Here is a 14,154-nt window from a genome sequence, read left to right as displayed (position 1 = left end):
ACTGTTATTCTAGAATAGATGCCTAAAATAATAGAGGCCTTAAAAGATACCTCTTTCCTGGTTTTGAAAGTTTAAAATTACTAGCCAAAAAGTAGGTACATGAGTTAGGTAATATGAATCTTCTGCTTCCTACTCTATTGTAACACAAGTCTGAGATAGTAATAATAAACATTAAAAAAAAAAAAAAACAAGAAGTTTTTATTCTTTGAATAACATTGGACCTTGGAATGTGTTGCACAATTTAGAAAATATTTCTTTTAAACACAAAAGTACAAAGAGGAGAAGGCAAGATGTAAAATACCTACATATAAATAGATTTAGAAGTAAATATTTAAACCTGAAATTCAGTACTGTACATTCTAAACTGTGAAAAATAGATATTTCTGGGGCAGAAGTAGGCCAGTCAAAGTGGAAGCCCTAGAAATAATGTGGTTTTGCTTTGTTTTTGTTTTTGTTTTTTACTCTAAGGAAAAATAGAAAACAAATGCTGAAAGCAAGACAGATAAAATTAATACAACAGTATGTCTTTCTTGTTGCCTTTCTTGTTTTCTGATTCCTAAGTTTAATAGTCTCATTAGATTTTTAAATCAGCATATTTCTTCATTTTCTATAGCATCAGTGACAGCAAACTGGTTTTGTAGTTGACTACTGGAACTTCTCCACATTGCATTCCTTCTTAACCGAGGGACTTTGCCTCTTGGATAGTATTTTTTATTTGTTCAGTAATTATGTGCAAATATAGATTAGATTTGTTTGACCTATTTAACATATTAAGGATGAAGCAAAGAGACCTGTCCACAAGTACACTGTAGTTTGTATGCCTGTGCCCACAAACTTTTGAACTATTCATTCTCTGGGCAGCAGAGCAATGATGCAGAGCAGTTGTGATGCTGCAAACCCTGGAAGAAGCTTTTCCTTCAGCTGGGAGTTCATGATGACAGATGCGCATTGCTAGAAAGCATTGGACTTATATAGCAGCATTTTTTTTCTTCATAGTGATACCTTGTACTGTTTCATTTATTTTATGATAGACATTTTATTCCTCTGTCAAGTCATGTTTAGACTGGCCAGTGTTCAGAGGTGTCACACACAGCTTTTCTTATAAATTATAGTATCTTGCATTTATCCCAAGAAACTGATGGGAACATGCTTTCTGGCACTACAGTTACTGGATTTATAGTGGTGCTCATTACAGTTTTTGTTATGTGCATTTTTAGCCTTCCCATTGTAGCATTTGAGATGAAAGAAACAGAAAGAAGCAGGGCAAGGAAGCATGATACTTTGGTGACCATTTGCCTACTTTCGTTTACACAGTACTGTTGCCTTTATGTTAAAGAGATTACACAAGTTTGGTAGTGGGTTTTTTGTGGGTTCTGTGTTTTTTATTTTCCTAGTAGACAGGTCGATAATAAAACATAGAAGCTTATCTGAAGCAGAGTGCAAGAAAATTGAAGGTTTCTTGTTCAAGGGAACAGATTGGAAGAAACTAAAAGGGGAAGATCAGTCTCTGGCACTACCTCCAGTAGTTAAACTACAAGTGAGCTGAAATACTTAGATATATTTCTCTGCTATCCAGAGTAAGTTATTTTATTCCCTAGCTTTTGCACAAAAGGGATTTTTTGGCATGTTTCTAACTGTCATTACCTGAGCTAATCTTGTTCTGTAGCAGCACCTTGTGGGAAGGTGACCAGACTACAGCCTCATACCAGCCGGCATTCCCAGAAGACAGTTGCTGAGTGAGCATTTATCTTCAGTGAGCAAACCAGGCTGTTTTATTCCTGCAGAGGAAATTACAGGATTCCCCTGAGTAGTAACAAACACCTCCAATAGAATGACATATGGAACTTCATTTGTTCTGCTTCTTATCTGTGACACCCAGAATCCCTATGCTGACAAGAAATGCCTTTTTACTGTGGGAAATCAGTGAACAGGTGGAGATAAACCATACATGACCAAGTAAAGCTATGTTATATTTTATTAGAAATGTGTAATTTGCTATATTCCATCTGTTGTACAAATACTTGGTTTATAGACAGTGAAACAATTCCTGATTCTTTGTAGCTCTTATATTTCCAACTGAAAAGAAGTGTTGCACTTTTAGCCGGGCCTTAAAGTACCATCTGTTTACATTTGCTTCTGGATTGCTTCTTTACACTATGATAAACTTCTTATAGTTTGCCATTTTAATAACCACTCCTACTGTGTCACAGTTGTACAAATTCTATTAACTGTAGGCACATCAGCTTAATTTCTGCTGGAAACAAGAAATTAGGCTGAGACATGCTTATGTTGCAGGCTGGTGTTCAGTGTTTTGCATCTGGTGTTAAATGGCTTCCATATCGTCCCCTGCAAAACTATGAGTGATGTTTCTTGTATTATTGCATTGATTTGGCTTCAAAGTTAGAGCCTGTTTTTGCTGATACATTTATGAGCAATTTATTTTTTTAGAGCTATGAATATTCTTTATGTTACTGTAAGAAGAAATATTGTCATTTCCTTAAGGACAATGCCATCTGCATTAACAGGTGTCACCTGGAAATACTGACTTGGTCCATATTAGAGATTCAGATCCCCCTGCACTGTTTTGCTGCACTCAGCTTTCATTTCACGAGTGCACAGAAACCATCCATGTGTATTGAGACCTCAGGGAAGCTGCTGTACAACTACAGCAGTACTGACCTTGGAAGAGCTCTTCAGGATCAGTTCTCTTTGTTAGTGTGTGGTGCTACAGCAGTGCTATGTAACTGTAACTAACAAATTGTGAGAATGTCTTTTGGTCTGTTGAAAGCTTAATTCTCAAAACACATTTCAGCAGCTTAATGAGTTTGGGGAGATACCATGAGATAGGTCATTACAGAAGAGTTAAAAAGGATGCCAGTAAGCATTTGGGTCTCTTTAAATGTCCTTAGGTGACACAGGCAACTGTGCTTGTGTGGTTAACCCAATAATTAGAAGCTTGTAAGCTTAGCAGGGCATTAGCACAGCTATAAATTGTGGCAATTATCAGGGATACTTAATATTATTGAAACCATTTCCTAGCAAGATGTGAAAGCTCTTCCTAAAATCATACAGGAAAGCCCAAAATTGTTAGATTTATTGAACTAAGTATTAAATTTTGAAACAGACTGTATGAGTAAAGGCAATTAGACAGTAGCTATCATCTCCAGTCTCTCAAGATTATAAGGACCTTCCAGCACTTCTGGTACTCTTATCAAGGAAGTTCCACATGACATCCTTTGTAGTGAGTCATTTGGAAGTGCTTGTATCATCCTCAATTTTTGTAATTTCTCAAAAAGGGATCCCAAATACAATTTGATGAATTCTTCTTCTTTTCCCTTCAAAAAGAAAAAAATCAGTATACCTCGAAATGAATGGGACCAGTTTGTATGCATCTAAAATCAACTGTAGTGTACATGCATCAAATCTATCACGATTATTTACCTGTTATTTTTTGGTGTTAAGATTTTGCTATGCTGGAATTTTAATATACAGCTAAGATGGTTTCTTACTCAGGATACAGGTTTCATTAACTTAAAAAGTATTATTTAACAAAAAAAATGAGTGTATATATATATACATGTGTGTGTATTTTATTTTGCAGGAGGCAATAAGCTGAAGAATCAACATTTTCGTCTAAACTGGGCATGGATTTCCTTAGAACAGGAATATTATTTAGTAAATGAAGATTCCAAATATCTTGATGTCATCCTTAAACGGAGAGGTTACCTTGGAGAAACTTCTTTTATAAGTAAGGTCAATTTTAGTCTGAACAGTTGCTTCTATAAACCACTGGCCACATAATTCATAAAAGTCGTCAATACATTTATGTCCTTTTAGAATTGTTTGATACAGAATATAATAGAAGAATACAATAGAATATAAGAATATAATAGAAGTAATATATTGATTTACCAAAACAACTGTCTTTTGTTGAGCTAGTTGTACGATTTCTTTAGTTATATGATGACATTTTCACATGGTTGTTTGTTTTGGCTAGGTTTCATGGCAGGGGTTGTTTTTGCAGCCTTCTGCAATTCATTTTCAATTGAACAGCTCAATCCTTCTTTTGATTTGAAACATTGAAACTTCTGTTGGCTTCAATATCAGAAGAGGACCATACAAGCAGAACTGGTTGATCAAAATGAAACTGAAATTCATCACAACATGTCATTCTGAGTAGTTCTCTGGAATACTTCTTCTCCAGATATTTCTGGAGTTTGAGCAGTTTGAGTTGCATTTTTGAGAATATTTTAATAGTTTCGATTATAATTATTTAATTGAATTTAAAAATTAAAAATAATAAAAATTTTAAAATTAAAATCATAAAGTGTATAATGTTAGAATAGTACAACAAATTATAATTTTATTAATATGAGCATTTGTAATTGTTTAGATATGTAAATGCTTTTTATGATGCAGTCATAGGAAATACTTCAGTTTGTGTTTGTGACAGACTATTTAGTCACTAGCAGAACAAGTTTTTGCCTTCAGGAAACAGAATATTTGTCTCTGAATCCAATTTGGAGGTTATATGAAGTTCTGTTACTTGGGAAGACATTGAAACAGAAAAGAGTGAAGTGCAGTCTTGCTATAATTCTGTAGTATTTTTAAATTCTGGCTGTGTTGTATATCACAGAATTGCAAAATTGTCAAGGTTGGAGAAGACCTCTGAACATCATTCTGGCCAACTTCCCTGCTCAAGCAGTTTCCCCTAGAGCACATTACTCACGACATTGTCCAGGTGGCTTTTGAATATCTCCACGGAGGGCAACTCCACCCTGCACCATTGCACAGAACACAGAAGTGATTGCCCTAAGGAAGTCTAAGGGAGAGTTTCTCCTGACTTACCTCCAGCTAGTGGAAAACAGCAGGGAATGATGGCAGCAACTTCCTTTTGGGGTTGAAATTAGTGATACAGACTAGGTTTTTTTGAGAGTCAGTCTCATCTGCTCTTAGCTCATGAGATTTCAGAAAAATTGAGGAAAGAAGAATATTTACATCTTCTGTTACCAGCCATTTTTACTGGAAGAACAGATGGCATATGTCCAATTTAAAAAAAAAAGATATCTTGAATACATTACATTAAAGCACCTGGGTAGACTCCAGAACAGGCAAATATGTAGAGGGTGAGAATTTTAATTTAAATATAGATGTATATGTAGTTACCATTAAAAATAGTTTGTAAAGGAAAGACATAAGAAATATCTGAGAACTTGAACAGATTTTTTGTGTGCGTGTGTCAGAAAAATTCAGAAATTGTTAATGAAAAGATTTCCTTTTAAAGAAATTGTTAATGAAATGATCTCCTTTTAAAGAAATATATTGGACTCTACAGAATATTGCCATTTTTACTGTCCAAACAAAATACTAAAAATACTGTAACAATAAAACGCAACATTTAGAAGTCTATTTCTAAAGGTGCAAATACATATGTAATCCTAATTTCCAAAGTACTTTTGTTTCTTCAGAAATCTCAGTAGTTTCGTGGCCTGAAGAGTCTCCCACAAATAGATAGCAAGGCCAGGATTTTCCCTCAAACTTACAAAAAAGTTGAGATGTTGAGGTCTGCTTCTTGTCAAGAAGTATTATATAAGTACTGAATGTCCTTTTGTGCCACCTTTCATGCACCAATGTATGTGTTAATATATTTAGCAATAAGTATGCTATATATAAATGGGGAGGTTGGTGGCCCTGCATGTGGCAGGGGGGTTGGAGCTTCATGATCCTTGAGGTCCCTTCCAACCCTGGCCATTCTGTCATTCTGTGATTCTGTGATATATAAACAGCAATTTTAGCTGTACCACACAGGTTAACTGTAAGACTTGTACAGCTTTTAACGAGTCTATGAGTGAAATGGTAAGTTTTAATGAATGATGATACTTACCACCTGTGCAAGGAGGGATTATTTTATAGGCACCTAAAGTTGATACCACTGTTGTGTTTGTTTCACAGAATACAGTTCTTGTCCAGATTTCATTTTCCCTGTAATGAGAAAATAGAGATGTATCAACAAGAAAGACAACAATAAATATGTATCATTTTCCAGGCCATTGTGGGATCCAAGCAGTAGGCTCGTTATCGTCAGCTGATGTTGGCAGTCAACTGAGGCTGATGCAGGAGTTGTTAAAAGGTGTTTGCAGTGTCAGGGGAGTGAAAAGGTGGGGAAAAAAGGAATGCATTACCATGTTTTCACATTTCTTTTAGAGAAAGTAAAAGAATAAGAGATGAGTGAAATGGGATGTTAAGTATATGTTGCTTAAATTAACTACTGTTACTGGCTAACAGTTGACTTCTGGCCTTTTAAATAAAGAAGTACGAAGTTTTCTACCTGTGGATTCAAGTTCAGTTTCTGAATTGAGATGACTCAAAATCAAGCAAAAGATCTGACAGGCACAAGAACAGTAAGCCTCCAGTTGGCTACCTTCATCCTGCAGAATGGAATTACAGAGCTTAAAGGATGTAAAAGATAACAGGGAAAATGCTTACTAGCCTTGCTGGCCTGTGGGTCAAAGGGTCTTAAGGGACATAAAGGTTACATCAAATATTGGCACAGGCAGAGAAGTTCTGTAAGGAAAAGGGATATGTTTGAACACATAAAATAATACAGTTTGAAGAAATAGACAGAGAAGGGAGAAGTTTTAAATGGTTTCTAAGAACCTGAGGAAAACCTTTAAGATTTGAATGGTACTGTAGAGTTGGAACAGTGGCCAAATGCATGAGTTGGAGATAGTTCTAAAGGCTTCTCTAAAGTGAGGGCCTGTGGACAGCCTTAAACTAGGAGGGAAGTCAATAAAAAGCCATTTTTAAGTGGCTGCTTTGGTGGGGATAGCTGTCCTGAATTTTATCCTGTGACTTTACTATTTCAAAATGACCTGAATTGAAAAGTTTGAGTTTAATTACTGTTGTAATGTAAACACTGAAACAAGAGGATAATTATTTAAAAAAATGCTTACTGTAGTGAAAATGACCACAGTGGCTCATGTTTTACATCTTCTGTCAACGTTGTCCCCCTGTTTTACCTCTTTGTGTCTGTTTTCTTTAGCATTCCACATGAAGGTTGGACTTTCCAGGTGTGTTTTGATTTTTTCCTTAGAGAAATAATTATAAAGGGTGGGGAGGGTGTTAGGCAACGTGTTATTTAGATATTCTGTAATGGAAGAGAACCCAGAAGGTTAAAGTCTGAAAGGAAAATGTACTGGTCTTTTTGGACATCCATAGATGAATTACTGAGAAATGGTGACTTGATAGTGTGCTCAGAGAATTTAGGTTTTCTAGTAGTTAGTGTTGGCTTGGCTAATTCTGTATGAACTTCCCTTCACAATATTAACTGATGTGCATCCACGACATAAGATTTGTTGAGTAACAACATGAATTGTCTTGAGCAGTTCTGCTACTCTAGTTATGAAACAGGTCCATTTTTCTTATTTTTAAAGATGATGTAATGAGAGAAAAATACAAGGGATGTTTTTAATGAGTTGAATTTTTGTTTTTGGCAGGTATTAGCACCAGAGATGGTACTGCCAAGAAAGATAAAGACTTCAGAGGGAAAGCCCAGAAGCAGGTGCAGTTTAATCCTGGCCAAACCTTAGCTACGTGGCGAGTACGGATTTTGAGTGATGGAGAACATGAGCGGTCTGAGTCCTTTCAAATTGTTCTTTCTGAGCCTGTCATGGCAGTTCTGGAATTTCCCTCTGTATCCACAGTGGAAATAATTGATCCAGGAGACGGTAAGAACTGCTTCAGAACAGTATTGACAGTATGTTCATTTTGCAGTTTGAAAACTGGATTGCAAAGCTTACCCTCCCTCATAATATTTCTGGAGACAAATTTGGGCATCCAGTAGGGGTTTGTCCTGTATCACTTTAAGTGTATGATGAAGATGTCACCAAAGGAGTGTCATCAGCGGCTTCAGTTATTCCGGAAGTCCACTTGTGACCCACCTTTCCCCAAGCCCTTATCTTTAGCCCTTTACAAAGATTTGACTGTTTCTTAACCCCTGCTATCTCCATTCCTGTGCATATATTATATGCTGTCTCTGTTCCTGTAATGTTATACTGAGCTTTTTGTTTCATTTTGTTTACTTCTTAAATATAATAGATTTTCTACCCCGTTTTCAAGATTTTCTTAAATCTTTAGCTGCTTCTCTTTTTATTACAATAAAATATCGTACCATTAACATTGTTAATTTAGTGATAAATAATCATTTGTTTTGGAAATTACCCTTCTAAAGGAGATTCATTAAGCAACTTGTGCAGACATTTGGCCAGGTCATATCTGATGTACAAGTCAGAGTAAAAGAGCAACAGGTTGACTTTACTTTATAAGCATCCTCGGCACCAAATAATTTTCATAGTTCTCTTGATGATGCACTAAGTTAAAGAATAGCCTTACAGAATCACTGCCAGCGTGTGAGCTATAAGTATTGCTACTACTGTGATTAATGGTTAATAATGAAATATCATGGAAATAATACAAAGATAGACCTTGTGGACAAAATTCTCCAAACTCAGTTTTGTACTTTTAAACCCAATTAAGTAAATTAATCTCATTAGAGACTACTTGGTAAAAACTTGTGATTTTAGATGTGATTTAATTTTCCATTTCTGATATTTAAAAAGGCTAACGAATTCTTTTACCCTCTATGGTTTTGAGGTTTTGTGGGTTTTTCTTCAGATCTAGGCCCATCACTAATAAATTCAAGATACTTTGTGGACTTTCGAATATGCCAAAACGCTTCTAGCTATTTCATAGATTACTTTCTGAGACCATAAATCTACATAAATAAATATTTCTATCCTTTGCAGAATCAACTGTCTTTTTTCCTCAGTCTACCTATACAATTGAAGAAGATGTTGGTGAGTTGTTTATTCCAGTCAGAAGAAGTGGAGATGTGAGCCAGGAACTGATGGTTATCTGTTACACACAACAAGGTAACAGAATCTACAATATAAAACAATCACACAATCACAGAATGGCCCAGGTTGGAGGGGACCTCAAGGATCATCAAGCTCCAACCCCCTGCCACAGACAGGGCCACCAACTTCCACGTTTAATATTAGACCAAAAACAAACAAACAAAGAGGCAAAAAGTCTGAAAATGGAAAAGAGGCAGAAATTGAAAAAAATTGGTCCATCTATTGAATAATGAAATTGTTAGTGAGTTTTTCATCTTCAGATTCTACCGGAAATGTATTCTATTCATCTTGACAATTTGTCTTAATGAATGTAGCTGAAAAGTAATTATCTTCCAATCTTCTGCCTTTTGTTAGGAGTGCAAGAGGATCTATGTTTTTACCTTTTCACAAGACTGTTAAGTGAGGTCCCTAATATTTGAAAGTGGTGAGAACTGAAAGCTCTGCAGTGGTCCATAATAGCCCTTACTTGCTTGTATACTGAAAAAAAGAGTATAAAATAATATTGTTGAGCTGATGACCTTCTCTTTTCTTTGCCTACCAACCTCTTATTAATTAAACCAACACAGAGTATAGGACTTCATTTGTTTACATCAAATTGGAACTGGTTATAATTAATTTCTGGTACACTGACATCATCTTTATAACATACTTAGTACACTGAATATATTAAAGGAGTAAAGGAGTTAATTTCTAGCTCTTACACATTCTCCATTTTAAGTCTTCATCTTATGATAGACCATAGTATTCCTTCTGCCTGAAAAGCTGAAAATGAATGTGAGGGTTCATATGCCTTCAGTGCATCACATGATAGAAGTAATTTGTCCAGGGACCTCAGAAATATAGCCTGCTTAGAGATTTCTGCCTATCTGATCATCTAAAACAGAAATTAAAATATAATGAAAATAAAGTTCAGCCACTGTGAGGGGATCATAATAGCCGGTGTATGTGTACTGACTGTTTTCCTTTTTTTTGCCACAGGAACAGCAACTGGCACTGCCCCAGCCTCTGTGCTTTCTTACTCTGACTACATATCCAGGCCTGAGGATCACAACAGCGTTCTCCGTTTTGACAAAGAAGAGCGAGAAAAAACATGTCGAGTAGTGATCATAGATGATTCCTTGTATGAAGAGGCTGAGACGTTCGATGTTTTGCTGAGCATGCCAATGGGTGGAAGAATTGGTACAGAATATGCAAGCACTCAAGTTACCATTGTACCTGACAAGGATGATGGTAAGACATAATGTGATAAAGTCGAATTCCCAGTGCAGGACAGAAACTACAAGTAGTTTCCCAGTCAAATCAGCATGCAGATGTTGGATTTTTGCACTTTTTCCGTAGTAAAAAATATGCTTCAATCAAAAGATTTGAAAATAGTGTTAGAGACTTAGGGTGGCTTTTTTTAAAGTATTTTGTATTGGTATTTTATGGTTTGAGAAAATCACATGTGCAAACTGAGAACAAGATGTCCTTTTCTCTTTGTCATACTAATAGGTGTGACCCAAAATAAGACACTGCTTGAGCATCTTTATATGTGTGACTCTGAGGCTGCATGCACAAACCCATCAGGCTCATCAGTGATTATGCTCTAAAGGGCCAGATTAGTAGTGAACTCGAAGCCACGTAGCAGTTGCAATATTCCTTCTGTTATGACCCTGAATTTATATTCTGCCTAGAAGTATCCATGTATGCTTTGTATGTCTTTTTAAAAAAGTAAATAATCATAAAACAGTTGCGTTGCTTTTGAAATCCCCCTGGGAAGGATGTGCAAACAGAACAATGTCCTTTGTTATTTGAGTGGTCAATAGTCTTAATGTGTTTCTTTGAAAGAGAATTTCTTGTGAATTAGAGGTCTGTGACTGAGGAAGAACAGAAACATCACTCTACTGATTCATCAACTGCTTTGGAAAGCCTGTGTAAATATTGTTACAGTGTTAAGTCTCTCCTTGCATGTCCCCGGCCTTGGTGTGGCAGCTCTCTGTGAGTGGCAAAAAAGCTCCCTGCATCAACTGCCCTCATTTATGTATGCAGTTTGGATAGTACAATCTCAACTGTGAATTCTGTGAAAGGAATACCAAGGAGCTGTTTTAGCCACGTATCACCAAATGTGAAGATGTCAAATTTCCTGAAATCTGATGTGAGGGATTACCAGGAATATATCGTACTCTCTGAAAGCATGATGCCAAATCATAGAATCATCATAGAATCATGGAATTGCTCAGATTGGAAAAGACCTTAAAGATAAAGTCCAACCATGACCTAATCATACTATGCAACTCTAACAACCCTCTGCTAAATCATGTCCCTGAGCACCACATCCAAACAGTTTTTAAATACATCCAGGGATGATGACTCAACTACCTCCCTTGGCAGTGTATTCCAGTGCTTAACAACCCCTCTAGAAGTGTTTCCTGATATCCAACCTAAACTTACCTTGGCACAACTTGAGGCCATTTCCCCTCGTCCTGTCACCAGTGAGAAGAGACCAGCCCTGCTCTCGCTGTAAGCACCTTTCAGATATTGGAAGAGAGCAAGAAGGTCTCCCCTCAGCCTCCTTTTCCCCAGACTAAACAGCCCCAGTTCCTTCAGTCTCTCCTCATAGGGCATATTCTCCAAGCCCTTCACAAGCCTTGTTGCCCTTCTTTGGATCTGGTCCAGCACCTCCATGTCCTTTCTATACTGAGTTGCCCAAAACTGAACACAGTATTCGAGTTGAGGCCTCACCAATGCCGAGTCCTGGGGCAGGATGACTTCCCTAGTCCTGCTCACCACACCATGCTTGATACAAGCCAGGATGCCATTGGCCTTCTTGGCCACCTGAGCACACTGCTGGCTCATGTTCAGCTGACTGTCCATCAGTACACCGAAGTCCCTTTCCATCAGGCAGCTTTCCATCCACTCCTCCCTAAACCCGTAGGGTTGTTTGGGATTGTTGTGACCAAAATGCAGAACCTGACACTTGGCCCTGTTGAACTCATACAGTTAACCTTGGCCCATCGATCCAGTGTATCCAGGTCCTTCTGTAGTGCCCTTCTCCCCTGGCAGATCGACACTCCCTCCCTGCTTGGTGTCATCTGCAAACTTACTGAGGGTGCACTCAATCTCCTCATCAAGATCATTAATAAAGATGTTAAATAGAAGCAGCCCCAGTACCAAGCCCTGGGGAACACTGCTTGTGACTGGCTGCTGACTGGATTTAACCCCATTGACCACAACTCTTTGGGCCCGGCCATCCAGCCAGTGTTTCACTCAGCGGAGCATACACCCATTTAAATCATGGGCAGCCAGCTTCTCCACGAGAATGAGACTGTTAATATCAGTGGTTTCTCCCCAGTTAAGGATATAAAGGGTAGCTCTTAAAAGGCAGGATGTTAATACAATTCTAATTGCATCATAAATACTCAGCCTATCTGAACCTTCTCATGTGTAATCCTGTAACAAAAGAGACTTTCTTTTCTCTGTGGTCCATGTAAGTAATTAAATAACATGAATGAACACAAGCTTGAATTAATACTTCATGTAAAGTAACAGATCACATATCAAATACAAGCTGAAATGGAAATTTCATTTTTATTGTACTTTGCTGTTGTAACAAATAGTTTCCTTCTGTAGGTTTTTATATGGCAATTTGATTTTTTTGTTGTTAATAATTTTAGTGATTTTATTAGGATCACAATTTGTAGATAGCAGAGCCTAAAATAATGGAAGCATAGCTAATATCTCTAATAGTCTGTTGATAAGCTACTTATCCAGGCTTGAAGATGTTCTGACCACTAAAAATATGTACAGACAATTTGAAGTGGGGAAGATGTTTCTACAAGAGACTAAGAAAAACAGAAATGAGTTGAAATGAGAGTAAGCCCATAGGATCTAACTAAAGTAGCTGACTTCTAATACTATCATGACAATAAAAAATAAAAGAGGTGTGCTCAACTTTGTACTGAACAAAAGTATATTTGAGAAATTCCTGGCAACTGAATACCTGAATTAGTGATTACCCAATCGTGCTGTTCTGCCAAAGCATAATCTGGAAAAAATAATCATAATATATAGAACATCTGCAAGTATAATTAAATATTAAGAAAGGTGGCATTGCTGCTGTTGAGACATTTTCTTGTTGGAAGAGGCTTTTCCTCATAGGCTCTTAAGCTGGAGACAAAGAAAAGTGATGTTAAAAGATTAAGTTAATGGAATACGCAACATAGTCAGTTGTCCATGGAAATCTTGTGTTGCTACAATTTAAAGAACTAAAAAAATAAAAATCAGATCTGTTGGAGTCAGAGATTATAGTAACCATGAAACACTAAGGAAAAAAAAAAAAAAAAAAACATTGAGGGGAAAGACCTCTGTAAATCATCCAGTTCTGGGTAGACAGAAACAACATTTGATGTTAGCCATCTGTACAGTTAGTTAGACATCTCCTTCAAGCAAGTTATGACAGGATTCTTCTATTAGTGAAAAGAGAGCTATGATCCCAGGAACTATCCTGTCCTAGGAGAAGTATATCAGCTTTTAAGATCAATCACCTTGGGTACCTGATACACTTGAATACCTGGATTTCTGACAGTAGCTATGTACCCTACCCTTCGAAATTTAATTTCCTATTCATCCCAATGTCATAAAGTCTGTTGGGCATTTTGTCTTTGTCTTAAAACATCTCCTACTGTGAAATGCCGTGAATAACAAAGACATACATAGCTATTCTTGATTTGTAAGATAATTACGATTTTTTTAAAATATTGAATTACTAAAATTAAATCTCTTGAACACAAACATAGAAATCAAGAAATGTCACAGAAAATGTAGTGTAATTTACTTTCCAGTAAAATACCACTAATCTAAATTAGTTAGAAAACAAAAAACAAACATTTCCAGATATTTTTTTAAATCTGAGTGGAAAATAGTGTCAGTAAGGCAGCTTTCTGTTTATGGTATATAATAATATATTCAGATTGTTTAGTGGATTCTGTAGGGAATTCTTGAAGAATTTGCAAGGGGATCCATTACAGAATCACAGAATTGTAGAGATCTCCTGGACAGAGTAAAGCATAAGGCCACAAAGATTCCTTGATCCCTGCAGCAAGACTTGTAGCCAAAAACTCTTTCCTGTTCAAATGTTTCGATTGCTGACTCACTAACTTGGACTCTCTCTTACTTTTTTTTCTGTACTGTATGAAAATTTTAAGCTTTCAGTTTGTAATCACATTTTGAGACCAGAAGGGAAGAGATGTGATAAATGCAC

The 14,154-nt window shown here is 36.7% G+C and overlaps 1 protein-coding gene across 1 annotated transcript in view; it reads left to right on the top strand.

Moving 5' to 3' along the window:
- The window catches only part of FREM2 (FRAS1 related extracellular matrix 2), a 128,325-nt gene that overhangs the window by 70,769 nt on the left and 43,402 nt on the right, over positions 1-14,154 (top strand). The window contains exons 3-6 of the mRNA XM_085215964.1: positions 3,602-3,748; positions 7,497-7,727; positions 8,805-8,930; positions 9,894-10,145. Coding sequence (XP_085072090.1) covers positions 3,602-3,748; positions 7,497-7,727; positions 8,805-8,930; positions 9,894-10,145 — 756 coding nt within the window. The remainder of the gene's footprint in view (positions 1-3,601; positions 3,749-7,496; positions 7,728-8,804; positions 8,931-9,893; positions 10,146-14,154) is intronic.

Source organism: Meleagris gallopavo, chromosome 1 (genome assembly GCF_905368555.1).
Source record: "Meleagris gallopavo chromosome 1, MGAL_WU_HG_1.1, whole genome shotgun sequence".
NCBI lineage: Eukaryota > Metazoa > Chordata > Aves > Galliformes > Phasianidae > Meleagris > Meleagris gallopavo.
This window is presented reverse-complemented; position numbering and strand designations above follow the sequence as displayed.